This window comes from Nilaparvata lugens, chromosome 9, assembly GCF_014356525.2.
Source record: "Nilaparvata lugens isolate BPH chromosome 9, ASM1435652v1, whole genome shotgun sequence".
Lineage (NCBI taxonomy): Eukaryota > Metazoa > Arthropoda > Insecta > Hemiptera > Delphacidae > Nilaparvata > Nilaparvata lugens.
In genome coordinates this window covers 16,722,596-16,748,784 of record NC_052512.1, presented here as the reverse complement: position 1 = coordinate 16,748,784, position 26,189 = coordinate 16,722,596, and the positions used below count along the sequence as shown (strand labels likewise).

Here is a 26,189-nt window from a genome sequence, read left to right as displayed (position 1 = left end):
AATCACTTTTCCACTCTAGTGCGCAAAGTACGTGCATAAACGTTTCATCAATCCGGTAAATAGCTGTTTGCAGAACAAATAAACATATGATACTCATTACAGCATACTCTACTGTAATGAAACCTTAGACCAGAAACATTAGACACGGCCCATTGTATATTCATACTGAAAGTCGATGAAGCCAACATCTAACTGCCAAATCCGCCCACCTTGACGTCACAAAAGTTTGTTGTGTAGGTGTTTGTGGTGTTTAACTTACATTGTTGTTATTCAATGCATTGTTGTTAGCTTGGTTGTGACGTCAAGGTGGGCGGATTTGGCAGTTAGATGTTGGCTTCAGAGGCTAGGCTTCCCAGCGTGTCTATTCTATAAATTATCTAAGAATGAAACCATATGTTTTCTTTACAGTCGAGTATGTTTCCTAGTTCCGAAATAGGAACTGCAAAACTGCTAAAAAAACACCTTCAGCGCTCCAGGTGGAAGTTTTGTCAACTTCCACAAAATTCCTGATTTGGAATTTCTAAACTAGGTTATGTTCATGGAATGCATGTAGTAACGTCAGCACAAGCAGTTACTGTTTTCTATTTCTCAATTATTCTTCTTCAGATGACAAAAAATAGTGTACGTTACTTGGACGTGAATGTCTTTTGTAGTGCTCGAATGAAATTCTGGTCTCGGCTAACGCCTCGACTAGAAACATACATCATTCTCGCCTGCAAAAGGCCCCTTCCCGTCCTTGTTACGTAAGATACTATTGAATAGCTTATGCTTGTAAACTACAGCAGTAGAAAGTCAACTTTTTCTTTCTTGTATTGTGTCTATTGTTGTATTGACTCCTCCTCTAAACACGGACTTGTTCCATATTAGAGGGAGTAATTTTCAGGCAATATATTGTAAAAGGTACTTTCTGGAAATAAAATTAATTTTAATTGAATTATATTGTTCACGACGCTCCTCAACATCACGCTCCGCTTTCAGTGTGTTTGTACCCTAATTTATTCGCTACTTTTTACATGTTACTTTTGTTGTCTTCACTGCAGTCAGCTGACTATAGTTCCCCAAACGAAAATGGGTCTTTCAAGGCCACTGCAATGTTGCCACTGGTGACCACCCCTCACTCTACCAGTCTATATACACTGACTATATTTCTACACCCTGAACATCGCTCTTTCCTTCTCATACCTTCCCTCTTCCTCTTTTCCGTCACTACCCGTCACAAATTCTTTTGAGCACGTCAGGTTCAAAAGTTCTATTGTGTCATTCTTTGAAGTTAGAACAATAACATCCCCCGTTACCTCCTCACCTCCTCCGCTATCTTCTTCAACATCATGAAATGGAGGAAAGAATATTGTTATGTATAATGTATAACTCTTTCTTGAGTCATGCCATCAAGAAATCCAATTTTATAATCATGATTCGATTTTTCTTTATAAATACAACTATTTATAAACTGAGCTATTACTTCATAAGGGTTACTTGAAGACTTTTATAATAATCAATTGGAAGTGGAGTGATGTAATTTAAGCTATTGCATCAAAGTGTATAAGCCAGTATATATTGTAATTTACATAAATAAAGTACTCAATCAATCTCACACACATTCACTTTCTCTCTTACTAGCCACCCTTAGTACAAAGTGGCAACAGTGTTGGTAGAGACGAGTGGTGGTGTCAAGAGGAAGCTTTGACCTTGAGAGACCCATTTTCGCTTGGGGAACTATAGACAGTCATCAGCGCTTGAACGGGGGTTTCATGCCGTGTGAAGTAGCAGAAGTCTTTGGGGTGATTTGCAGCATTTAATTTTGGATTTCCGTTCAATAATGATGGTGTTATATGTGTTAATGAGTTTGGTTAGTTGAGATTGAGTGAATCAACTGACATCTTTGCTCTTGAGGGAGGGAGTACTCCTGTTGGAGCTGCAGGATCCGCTACGACTACCAGGTCGCTCCATCTTGATGCCAGCCACCCCAATCACCTTCTCCGATCCGTTCTCCCTGATGTCGCCATTATGGTGGGGCGAGTCTGTCTCCTGAAACCAATCAATTTTTTATTTGAAAACACAAATTGCAATTGGCAACCACTTTTATTATTATACTAGTAGGTAACCCGTGCTTCGCAAGGGTCTATTTTGAAACTGCAAAATGAAAACTTTACGTAATAAAGAATTCGAAATTTGAAAATAGGCCTATAACCATCCTCGGTTAATGAAGAATCTTTATGCAAAATTTCAAATCAATCAGTCCAGTAGTTCAGACGTGATGATGTGTCAAACATAATTTCCCTACATCACGTACGTGTATGAGCCAGCTCTTTCCATTATTATAATAAAGATGATGGATAGATGGATGATTTATCAGTATCTTTGAATGAGAATAACTTTTGAAAGGTTTGAGAAATCGGTGCGGTTTTGATGCAACAGAACATCAGTTATTTTTATTCGAATAGGATCCCCAATCATACCTATCATCTAGTGTCCCTTTAAAAAGAAATGTTCAGCTGCTTCTGCACAACAACTGGAAGCATGACAAATTGAAAACTTGACGTAATGAAGTCTTGAAGAACTGAAAATAGGCATAAATAACCATAAATAACCATCCTCGGTTAATTAAAAATCTATATGCAAAATTTCAAATTAATTAGTTGAGTATATTTCAGACGTGATGATGCGTCAAACATAGTTCCCTATTCCTTACGTGTATAAGCCAGTTCTTTCCTTTATTATAGTATAGAAAACTGAAGAATACATAATACTCGAAAACCTCACAGAATCATATTGATTTTTCCAATACATCAATAAATTTTAGTTCGATTAAGATCCTCCTCAATTTGAATCAGGCAGCCTTTTGTTTTCCCAATTCCAAACAAAATACCTAAAATACTCGTTTCACTGGGAATTCGTGTCTGATAGTACATTATAACTTAAGAATATAAATAATTACTTATTTTATTGTGATCTATTCATGTTTTTCTTATGAAATTCAATGATAGGCCTACAACATGAAGACTATGTCCAATTCATTTGTACTGGTGGCAAAATTTTACATTAAAAATAATTATTTGATAAAATCCAAGTTCAATTGTAATGAAAACAAATTCCTTCAAAAAATAATTGATAATACGTTGAGGGAAAAAATTAAGAACAAAAAAATTGGGAAGCATCGGGATTCGAACCGAGGAACCATCACTCCGTAAGCTAGCGTTTTACCATTGCGCTACACTGCCGTTCGAAAATGTTGTCTTGTAACAGCATTACAACCTCCTCATAAAAAACACACTTTGGGCTGCAACAATATGTAGCCTATGGAACTTCATGTACGGTAGGATAGATGAATTTGAACATCAATTCTGAAAAATCTAGAAGGAAAATTGAAATTTGGGCTTCCAGGTGGACGAGATCGATATTTTTAGAATATATCTTCAAAATTTGGAGAACTAAATCATTCCCGTTTTTCCGGTATGCAATCCACAAGTTGACATGTTTTGATGAGAACAAACGAACAAAGACAACCCTACTCTCTCTTATTATAATTATAGACTAGCAGGAAACCTGTGCTCCTCTCAAAGGTCTATTTATGAACTTGACAAACTGAAAAATTGCCATGATCTATTGTATGGTAGATCTGCTCGTTTGAATTGCCTTGTTAACCCGACTTCCCCCGATTAAAAAGTTGACAAACTGACGTTTCATTATTTGTGACTAGCAGGTAACCCGTGCTTCGCAAGGGTACATTTTTAAACTTGACAAACTGAAAACTTGACGTAGTGATGAAATCTTGAAGAATTGAAAATAGGCCTATAACCATCCTCGGTTGATTAAGAATCCATATGCAAAATTTCAAGTTAATTAGTCCAGTAGTTGAGAGGTGATGATGCGTCAAACATAATTTTCCTATTCCGTATGTGTACAAGCCAGTTATTTCCTTTATTGTAGACCGAACGAAGTGAGGTCTAAGATTCAAGTCGACGGTTTGGCATTTCTCTTAATGTTTAAATGTTTGAATGTTTAAATGTTTATATGTTACGCATTTACGGCGAAACGCGGTGATAGATTTTCATGAAATTTGACAGGTTCCTTTTTGAAATGTTCCTTTTTTAATTGCGCGTCGACGTATATAGAAGGTTTCTGGAAATTTTGCATTTCAAGGATATTGAAGGCAAAAGGAGCTTCCTTCATACGCCAATATTAGAGTAAAAATCAGACTATAGAATTATTCATTATAAATCAGCTGTCGAGTTGATTATAAATTGCATGCTATGACGCATGCGATTCAATATCTCAATGTAACTTGGTAAAAAATCATTTGCTGTGTAGACTATAAATTGCATGCTTCATTGAATTCAATTTTTATACACTATTAAAAATGAACAATTGATTGCTTGCAATGCAATTAATAACTAAAAAAATCTGGTGTGGCGTACTCACACAACTTTCCTTGCCGTTATGAAAATTTATCACCTGACGCTAGTGTTCCCGCGCATCTCAAGTCTACTATTCAAAGATTTGAGCCAGCTGGTGACAGGGCAATAACGCTGGAGACACACATGAGGTCTGCTATCTCTTCATAGTGAATGATTTAATAGAATCAACAATAATTTGCAATTGAATAATCACATTTTCTCGAATTTAAAGCTTATTTTCAATTTTAGGTGAAAATGTTACTGAACATTAATTGTAGAGATTTTCATGCTCAATCTACTCCACTTGATTTTTTTCGTTCCAATTGTATCTGAAGCCTAATAATTGGGAATCTATCTGCATTGATGGGGCTAAGCTCCTGAAATTTTTACAGATATGGGACTTGTGGCAGTTGATAGAGCTTATCGATGACTATTTTAGGTATGAATTTGATCAAAATCGTTGGAGCCGTTTTCGAGAAAATTGCAAAAAACCCTGTTTTTGACAACATTTTCGCCATTTTAGCCGCCATTTTGAATTGCATCAGATCGAAATTGTTCGTGTCGGATACTTATATCGTAAGGACCTTAAGTTCCAAATTTCAAGTCATTCCGTTAATTGGGAGATGAGATATGTGTACACAGACGCACATACACTCATGCACACACACACACAACACACACACACACACACACACACACACCATTTTCGCCATTTTAGCCGCCATTTTGAATTGCATCAGATCGAAATTGTTGGTGTCAGATCCTTATAGGGGAAGGACCTTAAGTTCCAAATTTCAAGTCATTCCGTTAATTGGGAGATGAGATATCGTGTACACAGACGCACATACACTCATACACACACACACACACACACACACACACACACACACCACACACACACACACACACAAACACACACACAGACCAATACCCAAAAAACACTTTTTTGGACTCAGGGGACCTTGAAACGTATAGAAATTTAGAAATTGGGGTACCTTAATTTTTTTCGGAAAGCAATACTTTCCTTACCTACGGTAATAGGGCAATATAGTATTGTCTCTCGAATTTTCTCTGCTTTGAACTCGGGCTGTCCTGTTGCCAGTATGTCTTAAAGGAGATTAGTTTTTGATTAGCATTTTTGATACACCAACCCCAGCAGCCATTAGTCGTTTTCAGACCCATATCTCGCCATACAGTTAGGATTTACTCTGATGAACAGTATAAGAGGAGGCTGTGGTTAATAATCAATAATCAATCATCTATAACTGCGAGCAATAACTGCTAATCAAAATTATAACTGCGAGCCTAGCAATGGTTTACAAAACATTCCACGGCGTGGGTTGCTTGTCATGGATTAGCGTGGGTCTACTTTGCGGCGGGCCTTAATATTACATCAATAAACCTGTATCAGCTACCGTCTATAGAAGGCATTGACAAGACAGAGGAGCGGCAACGTTGTTCTCCTATCTTTCTCCACTGCCATTATAACTTGGACCTCACCATAGAACAAGAAGGTAGAAGAGTGTCCATACAACATTTTTTGTGCGTGGTGCCCATACGAGGCGAGGGCAACAGTTATCAGAAAGATAATATAACAAGAGATGGATGGATCTTCAATTTTATATGGGTTACGAACCATCATATTGTGAGGTCCACGTTATAATGGCACAGGAGAGATAGGAGAACAAGGTTGCCGATCCCTCTGTCTTGCCAATGGCGTCCAAGGTAGCTGATACAGGTTTATGATGTAATATTCATTCTCGTTTAAAATCATCAATTATATTTTATTGAGCAAGAAATTATATTTTTTAATAATTTCTTAATGAATTTTCATAATTTATATGGAATATTTTGTTGATTAACCATTTATTCTACATTGATAAATACTGGCTCTTAGAATAGCTTATACTCTCTATGTTCAAGTGGCAAATTCGGACAGAAGGCACTAGATTTCTTGTCTGGTAGTCCTTAAAAGGACTGTTGGGTGAGTGTGTATACATATTAAGATATAGTCTGTCTAATTATAATGTAAAAGGAGAGTTGTGTCTTGTATGGTCAGGAGAACAATCGTTTGTCTGACCGCCAGTATGCGTTAGTCCATTTTGCGTTATCCAGGGTGCACCACGAGGAGGCCAACTAACATTACACCCCGCAACAGCACCATCAGGAGGCAACAACACCATTTTGTGAGTGTGGCGCTGTTCAGACAGTGACGGACATCGTCGAAGAGTGTCCAACAACAGCATACACGGGTGGACCTGACGATTTCCTGTTAAGGTGCGTACAGACTTTCGCTCTGCTCCGCAACCGAACGTCACTCCAGCAGAGCGATTGATGATCGACCGGGGAGCAACAGTGGAACGCGAGAAGATCTAACATCTTCCATAACGTTCATGATGGGTGCGTGGGCGGCGCGACTGTAGTTCGATGGAGGAACGAGGGCGGTACGAGGGAGGAGCGTGCTCGGTGCGGGTTGGAAGAGCGTATATGTGTACGCAGCTTAAGCCACACCAGAGTCAATAGCTTATTTAAATGTATTAATTGTTTGCCTATAGTTTTAAAATCTATGACTGAGACGAATCCATTCGTTGTTGATATATGAACACATAAATGTGGTACATAATTTTACCCATCCCATTTTACTATTAGAATTTAATTGTCTTTTGCCATACGCTAGATAGATATTCTACATTGTTAAAAGACTATCTGCCAACAGAGCGAAGCGAGAAAGAGATAGCGCTATCCGCTTTGTTGGATGATAGACAAGGATAGCAATGCCATTGCTAATCAAACACTGCCATTATAACGTGGACCTCACTATAGTTGTTTAGAATACTTACTTCGTTTGCGACATCCACTACTAACTCGGTGTCACTCTTCTCCCCATCACTGTCCTGAAAAATTATAAAGAGAAGAAAATTAAATTTCAGAAGAAAACTGATACTCTCAACGATTAATATGAAAATTACTGAGATATTGCAATTATTCATATGCTAATGAATTAATAGTTATTATTAAACGAAAATCCAAATTAAATGCTGTAAATCCTTCTATCTGTTTACCCTGTTGTCAATATTTGCATTAGCAAAAGTCTTCGGGTGATTTACAGCGTTTGATTAGGATTTTCGATTAATTTAGATATTGTGAAAATATTCTGTCCACGCACAGTAGTAATCATGTCTCAGCTTGAAAATAATGGAAAGGTTGCAACTAAATAGTAGGCCTACTCGAGTCTTATGCAACTGATATATATAGATGGTACTAGCCGTCAGGCTCGCTTCGCTCGCCATATCCGTCTAGCCAGGGGGCTCCGCCCCCTGGACCCCCGACTGGATCTTCCAAGAATCAGATCAGCAGACTCGCTTCGCTCGCCTGCATTTTTCATTTCAGCATTTTTATCATATGTTAGGACGATCCAGTCGGGGGTCCAGACTAAACGTCTGGCTAAACGGATATGGCGAGCGAAGCGAGCCTGACGGCTAGTAATATAATATTCCCAGGAATAGTTCTGATTGAAGTAGCAGTGCCCAATCAATTTTTCCGCGATAAATGCATTTCTATCTTCAACTTGGTGCCAACCTAACAAAGTCAACTCAACTTAATGCCAACCTGACAAAATTTTTAATTTAGTTACCAGTTAACAACTGTTTCGAATAGATACTCTATCTAGATTATAGTTCTATATTAACATATGATATGGACATTTTTCAATTATAGTTAAGAGAATAAGAAGAATGTACATGCTAAAAGACGAACTTTAAACCCTTAAAAACCACCCGTAGAGTTAAAATATTGCCAAAAGATTTCTTAGTGCGCCTCTAAAGGGCCAACTGAACATACCTACCAAATTTGAACGATTTTGGTCCGGTAGATTTTCAGTTCTGCGAGTGAGTGAGTGAGTCAGTCAGTCGGTGAGTGAGTGAGTGCCATTTCGCTTTTATATATATATATATATATATATATATATATATATATATATTGTTTGAATATCTAATTCACTATACAAACTCCTAGTATCAAACGCTTCAGGTTTCTTTAAAATTGTCTTCAAGGTTTTTTTTCATTAAATGATGAACAATTGAATGAATATTATTACTGTCTAATAATTAATTCAAAAATCCAATGAAAGCTATTTGAAAGATGAAAATTACTGAGAAATTACAATATTCTGTCAATATTCAGCAGCAGAAGTCTTCGGGATGATTTACAGCATTTAATTGGGATTTTCGTTTAATAATAATTATTAAAACTATTTAAGCTTCATTAGAGTGCCTGGTGGGCGAAGGGTTTAAGCCGCTCCACTGGCAATGGAGAGGTACCGGGTTCGATTCCCGGTTGGGCACAGTTCTTGGGCAGTTTAATTCAACAAATTTCCTCCTGCTATTTAGTTCTACGGTCAATGTTTGCAGTAGCAGGAGTCCTCAGTTTTATTTGTGTTTACCCAAGTAGCAAAAACATATTTTTAAACTAGTAGTTCTGTGAACAGTAGACCTCGCGCTCAGTAAGTTACATTGACCTGTTATAATGTATTCTCAAAAATTAATAGATAATTTATCAATTTAAGATGTCCTAAAAACCTAAATAAACATAGAGCTTTCTGTCTTATCGTACCGTGATGTGTCGTCCCGGAATGTGAGTGTGAGTTTTTATCAGGTCTGGCTACAACGTTGATGGAAAGATACATTTTCAAGATGTTCGATGTTTTTGAACGGGTAGTATTATAGTCCACTAGACAGCTGATTTATGATGAATAATTCTATAGTCTGATTTTTACTCTAAAGGTGCGTACAGATTTACGCGCCGCGAACATGAACAATTCACTTTCAATCAGCTGATGCCAAGCTTTTTATATCTGTATCTCACCGTTTCTGTAAAAATACAGATATACAGATATAGTCAGCTGATTAAAAGTGAATTGCTGTGATAAAATTCAATTCACTATTAATCATCTGATGCCAAGCTTTTTATATCTGTATCTTACCGTTTCTGTAAAAATACAGATATAGTCAGCTGATTAAAAGTGAATTGCTCATGTTCGCAGCGCGTAAATCTGTACGCACATTTATATTGGCGTATGAAGGAGGCTCCTTTTTCCTTTTATATTATCCTTGAAATGCAAAATTTCCAAAAGCCTTGTATATACGTCGACGCGCAATTAAAAGAGGGACATACCTGTCAAATTCCATGAAAATCTATTACCGCGTTTCGACGTAAATGCGCAACATATAAACATTTAAACATTAAGAGAAATGCCAAACCGTCGACTTGAATCTTAGACCTCACTTTGCTTGGTCAATTAGAGTTGTTTATTAATATTACAATATTTGCTGGCTTATACACTAAATTACATTAATTGACGGTATTGCTAATTATTCAACGAATTTTACAAAGTACAGTAGTCTAGTCTTATTAGATCAGATTGGATTAGATTAGAGTTCTTTATTTATATATGTTACAATATTTACTCGCTTATACACCAATTTACATTAGATGACGGTATTGCTCAATGAATTTTACAAAGTATGAACAATTAATCAATAAAAATAGAGACAATAATATAATATGAAGGAGGCTCCTTTTTCCTTTTATATTATCCTTGAAATGCAAAATTTCCAAAAGCCTTGTATATACGTCGACGCGCAATTAAAAGAGGGACATACCTGCCAAATTTCATGAAAATCTATTACCGCGTTTCGCCGTAAATGCGCAACATATAAACATTTAAACATTAAGAGAAATGCCAAACCGTCGACTTGAATCTTATACCTCACTTCGCTCGGTCAAATATTAATATATTATTCAATATTGTGAAAAATATTGATAAGTAAATATGTTTCTAACATTATCTAAATATTTTTACAATATGGAAAATATTTTCTTGAAAATATTGTTTTTCGTAAAATTACAATATTTTTGCAATATTAAACAAAACAATATTTGTATAAAAAATATCTACAAAGTATTTCCGACATATTGTTGCAATATTTTACAATATTTTTGGTAGATATTTATTGATATATATATATATATATATATATATAAGTTCGTTTCAAAAAAATGTTTATAAAACGTTAAAAAATAATTTTCAATATTGTAAATACATTGACCAATATTTTCTACAATAAGCTTATTGCTTGAATATCTTCCTGCTATTTGGGTAGCTTTCATTGGATATTTTAAATAATTAAAATCACTCTACTTGTATGGGTTATCTAATTTAAAATTATTAAAAACAATTTTAAAATATGAATTACCCTTTGAAATGTTTTAAAGTTTGAAAAGTTTTAAATAGAAGGGTACTTCATGCTTTTATATTGTTTTTAATACAATGACAATATACAATGTTCACATATTATACAATGATAATATTCCAAGCAAACAGGTCTCAAAATGAATAATAATAAGACAAAATATATGCACAATAGTAGAAAAGATACCAAAGTTAATGAAAGACGTTTTGTGTATGGAGACAGTAGTTTTGAGAAGGTTGAGGAATTCAAATATCTGGGAGCTGTAATAACACAAAAAAAACCGAAGTCCCAATAGATATCAAAGCTAAAGTATCAGCTGGGAATAGATGTTATTATGCTTTAAAAACTTTTATCAATTCCCGACTTATCTCAAGAAGGCTAAAAGTGCAAGTTTACAAAACTGTCATAACCTATAGTGATGGAGACCAGCCGTACTATATGGTGCAGAAACCTGGGTACTTACTCAGAGGGACGAGACCATACTCAATGTCTGAGAAAGAAAGATCCTCCGAAAAATCTACGGACCCACCTATAGTGATGGAGACCAGCCGTACTATATGGTGCAGGAACCTGGGTACTTACTCAGAGGGACGAGACCATACTCAATGTCTGGGAAAGAAAGATCCTCCGAAAAATCTACGGACCCACCTATAGTGATGGAGAGTGGAGGATCCGCACTAACAAAGAGTTGCGAGAGCTCTGCAACAACCCAGACATTGTAGTTGGAATAAAAATGAGACGTCTAGGTTGGTTAGGACATGTGGAGCGCATGGATGACTCAAGGAGCGCAAAGAAAGTCCACAGAATGAATCCTGGAGGAAGAAGACTGAGGGTAAGACCAAGAATGTGTTGGATTGACGACGTGGAGAATGACTTGAGGCAGATGGGTATCAGAGGATGGAGAAGGAAAGCTCAAAATCGGGACGAATGGAGAGGCATATTGCGTGAGGCCAAGACCCTCAATGGGTTGTAGAGCCGAGGAGTAAGTAAGTGAGATAATATTCCAGCAGTTGGTTAAGTGCAACTTCTAATGAATATTCCATCATTGTAGATTAGGTCAATTTCCACACAGAGAACACTAAACATGTAGAAATTTTCACATTATAAGAAATTTTTATTGTTACTAACTATTGTATGTAATTGAAAACTATATCATTTTTTTTGTAATTGATGTGATGATTTTAGTTTTTTGTGAGAATAAACATTAATTTATTTATTGAAATGAATTTCTTACATGTGATTGTAGTTTGTCATGTTTTCGTCGTTTTGAGTCATGGTCTGGAGATCTAGTTCTATACTTTTCGGAAGGTGATGCTGCTGGACTTCTCTGCAAAAATAATTATTTCAATTAATTTAAATATTGTGTGCAATTTGATGACAAAATAATTCAATCGACACACCATCTTTTCAAAATGATATAATTACAAAATTCGCATCTAATCTGTATCAGAGGATCATAATCTGTACCTCCCCCGGTCGTGTGTTGGTGGGAAGGATATTATCTTGTATCCCTTCCAGAGAATCGACAATTATTTGTTGAAAACCGCCGATTTATGGAGTTACACCACAATATTATATTATTGTCTCTATTTTTATTGATTAATTGTTCATACTTTGTAAAATTCATTGAGCAATACCGTCATCTAATGTAAATTGGTGTATAAGCGAGTAAATATTGTAACATATATAAATAAAGAACTCTAATCTAATCCAATCTGATCTAATAAGACTAGACTACTGTACTTTGTAAAATTCGTTGAATAATTAGCAATACCGTCAATTAATGTAATTTAGTGTATAAGCCAGCAAATATTGTAATATTAATAAACAACTCTAATTGACCAAGCAAAGTGAGGTCTAAGATTCAAGTCGACGGTTTGGCATTTCTCTTAATGTTTAAATGTTTATATGTTGCGCATTTACGTCTAAACGCGGTAATAGATTTTCATGGAATTTGACAGGTATGTTCCTCTTTTAATTGCGCGTCGACGTATATACAAGGTTTTTGGAAATTTTGCATTTCAAGGATAATATAGAAGGCAAAAGGAGCCTCCTTCATGAGCCAATATTAGAGTAAAAATCAGACCATAGAATTATTCATCATAAATCAGCTGACAAGTGATTACACAGATGTGTGGAGAAGCAAGTCTATTGCTGTATTTCCTTAAGGTCTATAGTTTCAATCAGGTACTTGTGGATGAGAATACTGCGTGAGGTCTACTGTTCACAGAACTACTAATCTTATCTAATCTAATCAAACTAGAATCTAATCTAAGAAGAACTCTAATCTTATCAGACTAGAATCAGCCTTATTAGACAATATTCGTCAATATTGGTTAAATCAGTGGTTAGGGTATGGCTCCTATTGCAATCTTGTTAGACCTATTCTTTCTTGTTAGATATAGAATCTATATAAACTACTAGAAAATAAAACATCATGATTGGTTGAGTTTAAAGCCACTGATCAATTCCATCGGGTTTTTTTACGTTCAGTAAAAAACCTGATCACAGATGAACCACAGAATGGAAAGTCGGCTAGTATCTTGACGCCATAATCCGCCATCTTGAACTCAACCAATGATGTCATCAGTTCAGTACCACGTTCTGAATCAACAAATAGAAACTATTTGAAAGATGAAACTCGATAAAACTTATAGAAAAAATATTAACTCATAATACAATGGTTGAGTTCAAAGCCACTGATCGGTGAGTGAACGATGAGATCGGTGAGTGAACGTGGCTCTGAACGAAGTACTGTTTTGTCATTGAACAATGCATAGACTCACATGCAGCGCTAGATTATTTGGAATTGAAATCGGCCATTAAGTGACAGCCTGGAAGATTATTACATACTAAAGATCTTGAAAATTGTTGTGATCTATATATTACAAAAAATATGTATTATATAATATCTCGTGCTGAAATACCTCAATGGAACCTTTAATTTCACGTAAGAGCTAGCATTGGGAAGGCATAGGTATTGTGCGTTTATACCTCTTCAAGGTCTTTGGTCTAACTGATAAGAAAAAAAATACGTCATATCCGGTTCGTTCACTGATCAGTTAATCATACTTTCCACCAATGGAAAAGAACGTAAATAGAGTAGAACGTAAACAGACATGGCTGAATACGAGGTTGTTTATAAATAATTGAATCCATTATGTATTTGGGAGCAGAGAAATGCATGATTACATAAATTCAATAACATTTGAAATATTTTACAAAGCATCTAAAACTACTCGAATCACCTGATGGTTTTCCATTTTAATTTATTACAATGGAATAGGTTAAGTTCTAGTTCTGTTTACAAAATATGATCAACAGGGGAAACATCTGTCAGTCACAACTCATGAGCAACCGTTCAGCCACAGAATACACACAAAATGGAAGGTATCAATCTAACCAAGATTTGAGTGCACCAAGACCACGACAAATGACTGCATCATCTTGTTAGAAATTGAAACTACTGCTGTATTACAATTCTACACTTTCATTCAAGATGGCGGATTATGGCGCCAAGATACTAGCCGACTTTCCATTCTGTGGTTCATCTGTGATCACTAATCTGTGATCCGGTTTTTTACTGAACATAAAAAAAACCTAATGGAATTGATCAGTGGCTTTGAACTCAACCTTACACACACACACACACACACACACACACACACACACACACACACTGTCACGTTATTTTTTATAGTTAAATAACGATTAGCCTCCTGCTTGGCATCAGTCGGTAGAGCATGAAATATTTTAATAATTATAAAAATCAGGTCGTGGTTTTTAATAGGATACAGTCTCATAAAAATCTTGATAGGCTCAGATATGAGCTTCCACAATAATTCTGCTAATTCATTAAAATATATATATATATATATAATACTTATCCTATAGTATTGTGGTATAAAAATAAATCGCACACCATAAACAATTTGATACATATATTAACAAATATCTCAAAAAATAAATCAGAGCAAAAATATATAGAGCGACAAAAAATATATAATATAAGATAAAAATAACAATCGAAATCAATAAAATATCACAGGCTAAATACTATTCTTTAAATTTTATAGCACGAAACGTTACCATGTGCTTTCATTTTTATGATCATATGCATTTATTTGCATGTAGCTGCGATATCAGCTTGCTAATACCTGTCGACTTGGATAATTCTATTTTAGACTAAATTCTTAGGTCAGCATGACAAATTGACAAGCTAGTAATCCAAATATATATCAAATTCTATAGTATCTAATAGATTTCTTTGTAATAAATATATATATTAACTCAGGGTGCGAGATTCGGCACCTGAAGGAATAAATAGAGCAATTCATCTAGTGAATCAGAGCTACAATAAACTATCGCAAATTATATTGCAGAAATTAATGATCATATGAATATTGTATTAACAGCCTAGATCTTAGACTCCTTTGATTGATGAATCTTCTGATATATGGATTGATTCGTTATCTTCTAATAAAATGCCTTTTATACTACATTTACTTGCGCAAGTATTTTTACCAAATTCTTAATTTATAAGAAACCCTTTCGACGAGCTAGCTTTGATTCTTATGTAATTTCGAAGCACTGAGGGCGCCCTATCACTATTTCAATATTTTTCACTCACGTGTCGGAATTTTCTTATGAGCTGCTGATGTCGATCCAACTCCTGGTGGTCCTGGATTATTGTAGCCGGAGTCGTCTCTTCCAAGGGGTTAAAAATTTATTTAAAAATGACTTTTGCTTTATAAGAGCATCACAAAGTCTTATAAGAAATTTAGTAATTCAATTTAATTTTAAATTATTACAAGATATAGCAAGGTATTACGCTCTATAATTTTTGGTGACCTCTCATGGTGGTAGTTGGCAGGCGAGTGTGGTTCTCGTTTCTCAATTTTACAACTTTCATTTCTGATTTCCAAATTTGCATAAAAATTGAATATTCTATTCCTCCGCCATTCAAGGCTCAAATAGACCATACTAAATTATTAAATTATTACTTATGTTATATATTTAATAATTTCTTTGCCTTCGGGCCATATCCAAAACATAGACTATACAACAATTTTTTATAAATTCTTATTATTTGTAGAAATATATACAAATATTTTTGAATCGGCTCACTATTGCCGCCTGTCAATTGCCACTATTTGATTGGTGCATGCAAATTATTACAGTATTCATGCGCCCAGTAACCTCCTACTTCCTTAATACATTTAATTATTTTTGTTGGGTTTTTAAATATGCTCTTTACATGCTAAGTAATTTTTTATAGATTATTAGTTGTTTCATACATTACAATAATTAGCCACGTGAGACTTTTAGTTCCTCAAATTGCATACTGTTTTGCCACAATAAATTTCTGCCAAGGTGTTTGGTCAGATTCTACGTTGTATGGCTTGGTCGATCGTTAGGTCGCCGATCACTAAATGTTTAAGCCTAACCTCAATTTTCAATATTTTATATAATATTATATAGTAGCAAAAATTATTTCCATTCCTCTTAGGCTGTTGTACAGTTTAGCCAGGACGTCTGATATTATCTAATCTTTACGTTATCTCTTTGGCGATATTAGCCAATTACTTCACTTAGACCTATAAATATTTCAACTAGGGAGTTTTATTTATCAATCCAAATTAAATATGTTACAACACACACACACACACACACACACACACACACACACACACACACACACACACACACACACACACACACACACACACACACACACACACACACACACACACACACACACACACACACACACACACACACACAAAACCCACCTTTACAATGTCGTGCCACGCGGTATGGAACACCCCCACCAAAGGGGGGTCCAGGGGTTCTCCCCCGGAAAATTTTGAAAATATACCTTCAATTTGGTTAGATTTTACGAAATTTCCATTCAAGTTTTTTTGGTGATCAGTAGAACACTTATTTCGATTTTCCCTTGAAAATATCATAGGCCTATGTGTTTTTCATTAAATACCAAATAGAATGGGATGGAGTATAATTTTATTTGTCATTCAATTGTTAACAAAAAGTGCTTTTGTAGAAGGCCTACTCATTATTTGATAACAAGCTAGAATGCTTCAATTTTGGCTCCAATAAAGCACTATTTCAACCAACTTTATGGGTTTAGTTTTAACTTGAATAACCATTTCTTTTCAAATTCACATGATTTTTACTTCAAGTAAGTTACAATACATTCTAGTTTATATACGAATCTACAATAAATTAAAGTACAACAGCTAATTATGCAACAAATTTCACATATTATGAAAACTTATTAATTACAATGAAGATTGAATGCAACATTAGAATATTGATAATATAGTATTGTAATGCAACTACATAAATCAGCGGTGTTTCAACAATGAATAAATGATAATTTCAATGAATAAATATACACCCCACTATAAATTATATGTGTTGGGGTATAAGTAATTAGTTGCTTATTGCGTGTTATAATTACTATTTACAAACTTCATTCACTGATATGGGATTAAAGTTTTTTATAATAAAATTAGTAAAAATTTACATTACAAACAAAATTATGAAATTAGTAGATAAATATTAATGTTCTATTAAGGATAATAATAAGAAAGGTTATTTTTAGAAAAATGAAAAAAGTAAAGAGAACAATGAAGAATAAATAGTTTCAATATTTACAGTCTAAATTTTCACAATTTTCCACTCCAATATCAACCAACCAGGAAAATAAACTTTCCTTGAACCTGTGTCTATTGAATTCTTCCCTAATGTAACTTGGTATTGAATTGTAAATTTTTGGTCCCAAATATATGTAGTTTCTTTGCCCAAATGTAGTGTTTATCCTTGGTACTATTGAATGCGTGTTTCTCTGCCTTGTTTGATGGTTATGATCTGCCAGTCTTATGTGTTCGTTGTTTCTCCTCATTCGCGTGATGGTAGCCTGGATGTAGAGTTGTCTTACACTCAGTACTTTACTGTCCTTGAAAATAATTTTCGTGGGGAATTGATTCTCCTTGAAGCATATTATTTTTAGTATTGGTTTTTGGAGTTTATAGAGAGTTTCAACTAACTTAAGTGTTCAAACTTACATTGTTTGAGGTGGGGGGGGGATAAAACTTTTTTTTCAACTATAGTGTCCCTCCTGTCCAGGAACTAAGCCCATTCATCATAACTTTAAAATTTTCGGGGGTGTTCTCTAGAAGAAGCTGTTTGAGCTTTGTTCAAGGATATGCATGGAACTGAATATACTATGATCAACTAGAGCAATAATAAGCTATATTGATTTTCTTCATAATAATAGATGGTATAAAGTGAACCAACTTTGAAGTGCTATCTGTATTTCTCTATTACCTAGTCCCTGTGCACTAGATTACACCACTCACTGTCTATAAAAAAAAGCTCATTATTATTATAATTGCTCTTCTCTGATCCCTTATATTATATTTCTCGACTTACATAGTACAATATAACAAAAATATGACATTATATGCTAATTTTTGTGGCTGAGCCAGCTACAAAAAAATCCAGGTTCCAATTCGGGGGGGGATACATCCCCATATCCCCCCCTGGATACGCCACTAAAGATAGTATGTATGGAATACTCTCTATGGAATACTATTCAATACAGAGCGCATGCGTTAACGTGGGTACTTGTGTTTCCCCAGTGTCAAGTGCCAAAGAAGTTGGAACTACAGTAACTATATTACCCAATGGATAATAGAGTTGGAACAATCTGTCGGATAGTGAATGGCCCGCTTACCCAGGATTTGATTTATTATATTAAATATTGAAGAGATTTTTTTACTTTCCTTGCCCTATTACCATAGGTAAGGAAAGTATTGCTTTCCGAAAAAAATTAAGGTACCCCAATTTCTAAATTTCTATACGTTTCAAGGTCCCCTGAGTCCGAAAAAGTGGTTTTTGGGTATTGGTCTGTATGTATGTATATATGTGTGTGTGTGTGTATGAGTGTATGTGCGTCTGTGTACACGATATCTCATCTCCCAATTAACGGAATGACTTGAATTTGGAACTTAAGGTCCTTACAATATAAGGATCCGACACGAACAATTTCGATCAAATGCGATTCAAGATGGCGGCTAAAATGGCGAAAATGTTGTCAAAAACAGGGTTTTTCGCGATTTTCTCGAAAATGGCTCCAACGATTTTGATCAAATCTATACCTAGAATAGACATTGATAAGCTCTATCAACTGCCACAAGTCCCATATCTGTGAAAATTCCAGTAGCTCCGCCCCATCTATGCAAAGTTTGATTTTAGATTCCCAATTATCAGGCTTTAGGTACAATTTAAACAAAAAATTCCAATTGGAAAAGATTGAGAATGAAAATCTCTACAATTAATGTTAGTAACATTTTCACCTGAAATTAAAAATAAGCTTGAAATCCGAGAAAATGTTATTATTTCAATTGCAAACTGTTGGCAACTGTTGATTCCATTAAATCATTCACTATGAAAAGATACAAACTTTGTGTGTCTCCAGCGTTATTTTCCTGTCACCAGCTGGCTTGGATCTTTGAATAGTAGACTTGAGATGCGCGGAAACACTAGCGTCTGGTGATAAATTTTCATAACGGCAAGGAAAGTTGTATGAGTGCCCCACACCAGATTTTTTGTACTTGACAATGTTCATTTGTATAGTTGTGATCAATTTGACAGAACTAGGCTATATTGAACAAATGAAAATATTTTATTCTAAACTGTAAAATCTATTTAAATTCCAAATTCTATTCTAGAAGTGAAAAGTGTACTGACCAGTCGATCATCAGCCATGGTCGGCGGTTTAACGTCCGCTTCGGCGGCGGCGGAGGCAGCACCTCGTGAGGCGGCGTGAGCGGCAGCAGCTGCCGCGTGCATTTCTGCCGCCTTCACCAGCGAGGCGGGATGCGGCGGAAGTGCCGCCCCTGGCGGGAATCCGAGTAGGCCGGCTGCCGCCCCCGGAGGACCTCCGCCTGGTGGACAGTGCGGCAACTGCTGGGCGTGCATCTGTTGCTAACAAAATGGCAAATTACATTTATTTCGACAAAAGCAGAGAGAACTTATTCTATTGTGAGGTCCACGTTATAATGGCAGTGGAGAAAGATAGAAGAACAGCGTTGTCGATTGTATGCCGCCTCAATAATTCACTATATTTATACATTGTTGAAAACGGATTTGGCAGAATTGCAGAGCTAGAGAAGGAGAGCGCTATCTGCTATGTCGAATGATAGACAAGGATAGCAATACCAATGTTAATCTAATACTGTCGATTATAACGTGGACCTCACTATATATGTTTTGTACTGTGAGTGTTTGAAATTTGACTGCTTAGAGTGAGTTATTCAAATTTGTCACCTGGTCATATGGGACACATTATATTATTCATATATTTATCTCATATTGTGTACGTTCTGTGTAGCCTACAGTAAATTGTTCCAGTTCCAATCGTAAATTGTTCCATCACGTGACTAGTGCAAAATGTTCCCATGGAACGCCATTTCAAAATCGTTGGTTCAAGCTTTTAGCGCGCACATATAAATTTAATTTACACTAAACTGTGTCGTTTACTAGCTGCGTGAATGAAGAAAGGCTGTTTTACAAACCTACCGTATAGAAAAGTGTAAATTTCTTTTATTCCATTACTCTCAAATTTTCTATCGAGAAAAATTCATTTAATGAATGGTTATCAAACATCATATTGTTGGTTATGGATTCTATGCTATGCTATGGTGAACAAACTATAAGCGCATGCGCAGAGAAGCAGGCAGACTACAATAGTCGACCAATGAGAGCTCAGATAGTTGGAACTGTACCAGGTCGGACCATTTACCACACTTCGACTGTGGGGCAGGATTTGGAGCTGGAACAGGTTTCTGGAACAGAATCTGTCAAAATTCCTCTCATGGAACGCGGAACTTTTTACTTGATAAATTGTGAATGGGACAATTTACCACATTCCATGTACACAGAACGGGCCCAATGATCAGGATTTTAGAGTTTTTAAATAAAAAGTTCAATGAACAGTATTAATTTTGTCTTTGAACAATCATTTGTCATCGACAGATGTCTATTTTATTTGTTGTCAATATTAACGTTAGCATCTTTCTATTAATAAACGTGCGCTCGTGCGATAGATAGAAATATCAATTCGAGATGGCTTTCATGTTTGGCATTGACTGAGTTTATATTAATACCCAAAATGTATCTTTTGGGGAGAGCTCGTTCGTTAGGACTGTGAGTAAAGTCCGGCTGATCCAGTGGAAAAGGATAGACTTGTTTCGTTTTATTCTCTCACAGATCGGGCAGTTTAGAAATACAGTCAAACCTCTCTATAACGAACCTTCAGTTAACGAAATCCTCTACACAACGAATTTTTACCTGGTCCCATGACATTTTGGAGTTTTGGCTGCTTATTTACCTCTATTTAACGAATTTGGGACCTCTCAACAACAAAGTTTTCTCTTGACTTCAACATACAAAGTGTAGTGTGAATTGGAAGCAGACGGTTATTTCCAAGGAATTGTTTAGTTTCAGAAGAAAGGTCAATAGACTAAAAATAATGGCAATTCAGGTAGGAAGAAGATAGGGTGGTAGACAGTCAATAGAGGGTGAAACACATGTCGGAAACTGAATGCAAGTTACTGGAAATTGTGTTCCAAGAGCTTGTCATTATTGTAGACCAGGCAGGTGAACGACTGGACTTTCCCATTCTTGCTTTTGACACACATTTCAATTCTTTGAACTGACTATGATGATGATAGCTGTGACGAACCTGAGGAGAAGAATCCGTCAGATCAAGAAGTTCTAGAAGCTTTCAAAATTATCAGGCAAGGATTAAAACTGAAAAATAGTGTACCAGACGTCTGACTGTTGGAATAGATGTGAGTCGTTTCTCGAACATGAATTTCTATTCAAATGCAAAATTGAACCGAAAATTACTCACTTTTTCAAATATGAAACATTAAATAATAGGAAAGTTGATATTTATAGTGAAGTTATTGACAAAATAACCGTATTTTGCGTTCCATCTAATAGTATAAAGAGTTGAAAAATATTGCTACAGAGTATGTACTTTGATTAAACTCCACTAGTAGTACAAATCAAGCTTTCTGGAAATAAATTTACTCACTTATTACATTCTATAAATATTCAAAAACCATGTTTTTTCAAACGGCATGAATTTTCAAATTTCCATATTGATATTGACCTAATAGGTACCCTACCTACGTTCGCGATGATATGCTCTATGTACCATATTCATTTATTTACCGCCGTGATACGATATTATAAGATTGATAGGATCGTGGCAGTTTTCTTGACAGAACCTCTCAATAACGAATACCTCTCGGCAGCGAATTTTTTCTTGGGATAATCGACTTCGTTATACAGAGGTTCGACTGTAATTGTATTATTGAGGGAGACAGGTTCTGAACCTTTTCATTGGTTCAGTTAATTTTGTTTCTTTATTACTAACTGTAAAATCGCGTTTTAACCAGTGAATGCCAAGGGGGAAGCCATCTTCGAAAGGTAGGTGTTTACTGGATAAGATCTTTTTGTTTTTAATTTTCATAACCACAAAGATTGAATCATTAGCAACAAGCGAGTAGCTTCCCTATTTATTTCATTTTAATATTGTGTTTGTTCATTTATTTATATTTTACCTTTTGAATAGTCAAAATTAATATTATCATATTCAACTGAAAGTACCAATTAATTAAAGTACTAGTTATTCTGTTCTCTTTTATTATCATTTTTCATTCCCCATTTACATATTCAGAGGAAGTGTCACATCTTGCTTACATAGTTGGTGGAGGCTTCTCCCCAATGCTTACAAATTGTATTGTTCAGTTCAGTTCATTTATTATTTGCCACCGGCTGAACAAACAGTAAGCATTGCCAATAAAATAATAATAATAATTATTATTATTATATATTTATTTCCACAAGAAAAGAACAATATAAACAAACAACTTGTGCAAGTGTAAGAAAATAACCAACTACTTATTAATACTAAAATACAATAATGATGACACATAATAATGAAGTATGATACATAAAGGAAATTCATCACTTAAATATTAAAAAATAAATAATAATACTGATAATCTCCTTTCTTGCCTACACTATACAGCTATAAATGAAAAATATGTGGAAATAATCAACCATGCAAGTGATGCATGTACAATTAAATGCAATAGTCATGTACATTAGAAATTTAAAAATTATAGATTGCATATACAAAGATGAACTTGATAAATTATTAAAATAGTGAAAATATAATTTAAGAGCTTGCAAATAATAATGTCAGTTACAGTCCAATTCTATATAGAAACAGTCATCAATAAAATCTGGAAACATGAACATTATACTCGAAAGTAACACGTGAGAGTCTTTCATCTTAATACATTTTTTTCAGTTATATTTTATTTTTATCAAATCAGCTTATAAGGGATTGCCAACTATAGGGAAGGACACTGGGCCATCAACCAGCTTTTCAGTCTTGCCCTAAGAATTGTCAGTGTTTGAGCCGCTTTCCGAGGTCTATAAATACAGGTCATGACACAATCCCGTGATGCATTGCAAAATCGCCATTTTATGGGGTCCTAGTTCACAAATTTTCAATTTTATCAGCTGTTATCGTTATGGATTGAACATCATGATTTGTTATTTTGTAGTCTGATATTGTTCAAGGAATATTGCTTGGCTTTGAATTGTTAAATAAATTGTTCCGACAGAATAATAATATTTAGATTCCAACTAGGAACTGAACTGTCGATTTTTAGATTTAATTTATCGATAACTTGAAACTCTTTTTGAAATTGGCCTCGCATATTTCTGCCTTGTCCCAATGCCTTTTGAATCATAATCCTTGAGTTACAAGAATAAGAACAATTTTTAATGAATTATTGAAACATTTATTATTGAAATTTCATTATTAAAAAATTGAAAACCTGAATTCACATATTATCTGAACTAGAATATTGTTTTTGACATGCACAATTTTGTTACGAGCAAATTGAATTAGATTAGATTTTCAAATGTACCGCCATAAAGACCCCACATAATGGCCGCTCCATAAGGAACATGAGTGTCATGACCTGTATTTATAGACCTTGCCGCTTTCAAGTAGTTCGGCAACGAATTAAATACTTTCTTTCCCATATGCTGTGAGCTAGATTTGTAAATAGTCGTTCTGTGTGGTTCAATTCTCAATGTACCTCTGGATCTTGTTCCATGATTATTGTATATTTGACCCTATTTTCCAATTTTTCTTGTATTCAAAGGCAAATATAGATAAGTTGATATTTATAAAAACATCTACCGTACAGTAAAACTTGCGTATTCTTAGAGGAAAATTCATGCAAATTGATGGGAACCAGGGGCGCCATTTAGGGGTGACAGGCCCCCCCCCCCCAGGATCAGAAAAATAATGAAAATGCGGGTCTATCTACACGAGTCCTTAGAATCTCATACTGATTTAATACTCTTTTTCAACAGCAGTAGTATAATTCCTTCTACAGTATTAACAATGTAGGAAAATTGCCTTGAAAATATGAATACGGGTACGGAGTAATAAAGAATACTGTATATTTTTCTCTGTGGTATGGTCGAAGCTTGAATATAGAATGGGTAATTATTGATCATGGCACAACAAGTGAATTATTGCATAAATTTCAACGTGAGAATTAACAAGTTGCAAGATGTCACAGTGAAAGCAAAGGAAATGGCACAATCAGACAATCAAAAATGTTTGTACAGAGTTGATGAGAATTATGGGAACAGCTTATAAATGTTTATTTAGCTTTCTAACTGGAAGTTATTTTCCAATTAGAATATGATCCCCAATGAAATTGTTGAAATTGTCATTGTAAAAGAGAAATTTATCTTTTTCCATGATTTTTAAGAAATCTGTTTCAGTGTATTCCTACTTTAGGGCCTCCCTGTAGACCTATATTTCTAATAAATATTTCATGATTATAACTAATAATGTTTGTATTGATACTTCAACCACATTTGTATAAAACTGGAAAAAATGAAGCATATTATAACATCTTCGAATGTAACATTTATGAGGAAAAAGCCAGGACCTTTAATCCTTCGATGGTATTCCTTCCCCCCTCCACCTCTTGGTTCCCCCCCCCCCCTAGCAGTTTGGTGAAATGGCGCCACTGTGGGAAACTGACAAGATAATCACATCACAGCATGCAAAAGTTGAAAAGTTGGATAGTTTGGGAAAAAAATTGTTGAAATTTATTTAATTTTTGAACCAAACTTACTAGTAATTGTTGCAGTCCCTGCTGCTGCTGTTGCTAGAACATACACAGATGCAAAAGATTTCAATTTTTTCAACAGAAGATAAAAGACAAATTAACACACCACCAACACTATGGTGAGGTCCACGTTATAATGGCAGTGGAGAAAGATAGGAGAAAACGTTGCTATTCCTCTGCCTTCTATAGACGGTAGCTGATACAGGTTTATTGATGTAATATTAACTGTTCATTCTCGTCTAAAATAATCAATAATATTTTATAAACAAGAAATTATATTTTTCAATAATTTTCATAATTAAGATGAAATATTTTGTTAATTAATTATCAATTCTACATTGTTAGAACACGATCTGGCAACAGAGCAAAGCGATAAAGAGATAGCGCTATCCGCTTTGTTGAATGATAGACAAGGATAGCAATACCATTGCTAATCAAACACTGTCATTATAAGGTGGACCTCACTATGGAAACCAACTACATTGCAAACAAAATTACTCAAATCTACTTTTCTATCAACAATTCATTCATTCATTATCCACCCACTACCCAGGCACAAGCCTAGTGCTCATGTGGGTATCACCCTCAGCAAAACTAATCTACCTTTCTAATATATTCATCCATTCATTATCCACCCACTAACCAGGCACAAGCCTAGTGCCCATGTGGGTATCACCCTCATCAAAACTAATCTACCTTTCTAATATATTCATCCATTCATTATCCACCCACTACCCAGGCACAAGCCAAGTGCTCATGTGGGCTTCACCCTCAGCAAAACAAATCTACTTTTCTATCATCAACTCATCTATTCATTATCCACCCACTACCCAGGCACAAGCCTAGCGCTCATGTGGGCATCACCCTCAGCAAAACAAATCTACAGTCTCCCGTTGTAGTGTGAGCACAATATCACCTCGCAATTCTACATGGCAAAAGAAACTGAGATGTTTACCGAATTCTAATTATTTTCTTTGAATTGGACTATTAATTCAGAATTTAAGTGGACTTTGTATAATAATTTATCTACTGATATTGAACTATCTTCAAACAGATTTAAAAAAATAAATTGACAGAGAGTGCCTACTATTCGGTGGATGAGTATCTTCAGTGTTCAATAGAATCAATGCTCATTATGCAACATGTAACTTTTAATTTTTGGTAACTTTTTAATTATTATTAATATGAATTGTAGTTTGTTTCTAAGACAAATTGTTATTGTAATATTTTCATATATTATACGATTTCTATTATCTTAATGCTTAATTTTA

The 26,189-nt window shown here is 35.0% G+C and overlaps 1 protein-coding gene and 1 non-coding gene across 11 annotated transcripts in view; one reads left to right on the top strand and one right to left on the bottom strand.

Annotated features, from left to right (window-relative positions):
* The window catches only part of LOC111053289 (protein groucho), a 107,339-nt gene that overhangs the window by 34,697 nt on the left and 46,453 nt on the right, over positions 1–26,189 (bottom strand). For 4 of the 10 annotated variants that reach the window (XM_039435571.1, XM_039435563.1, XM_039435562.1 and 1 more), the window contains exons 7-11: positions 24,925–24,957; positions 19,424–19,660; positions 11,883–11,975; positions 7,238–7,291; positions 1,879–2,028 (exon numbers count right to left, since the gene is read on the bottom strand). In XM_039435571.1, coding sequence (XP_039291505.1) covers positions 1,879–2,028; positions 7,238–7,291; positions 11,883–11,975; positions 19,424–19,660; positions 24,925–24,957 — 567 coding nt within the window. The remainder of the gene's footprint in view (positions 1–1,878; positions 2,029–7,237; positions 7,292–11,882; positions 11,976–19,423; positions 19,661–24,924; positions 24,958–26,189) is intronic. The other 6 variants (XM_039435564.1, XM_039435565.1, XM_039435566.1 and 3 more) reach the window with 6 other exon arrangements.
* On the top strand, positions 8,667–8,740 carry Trnaa-ggc. Its single transcript has one exon. It is a non-coding gene; the product is annotated as a tRNA-Ala (tRNA).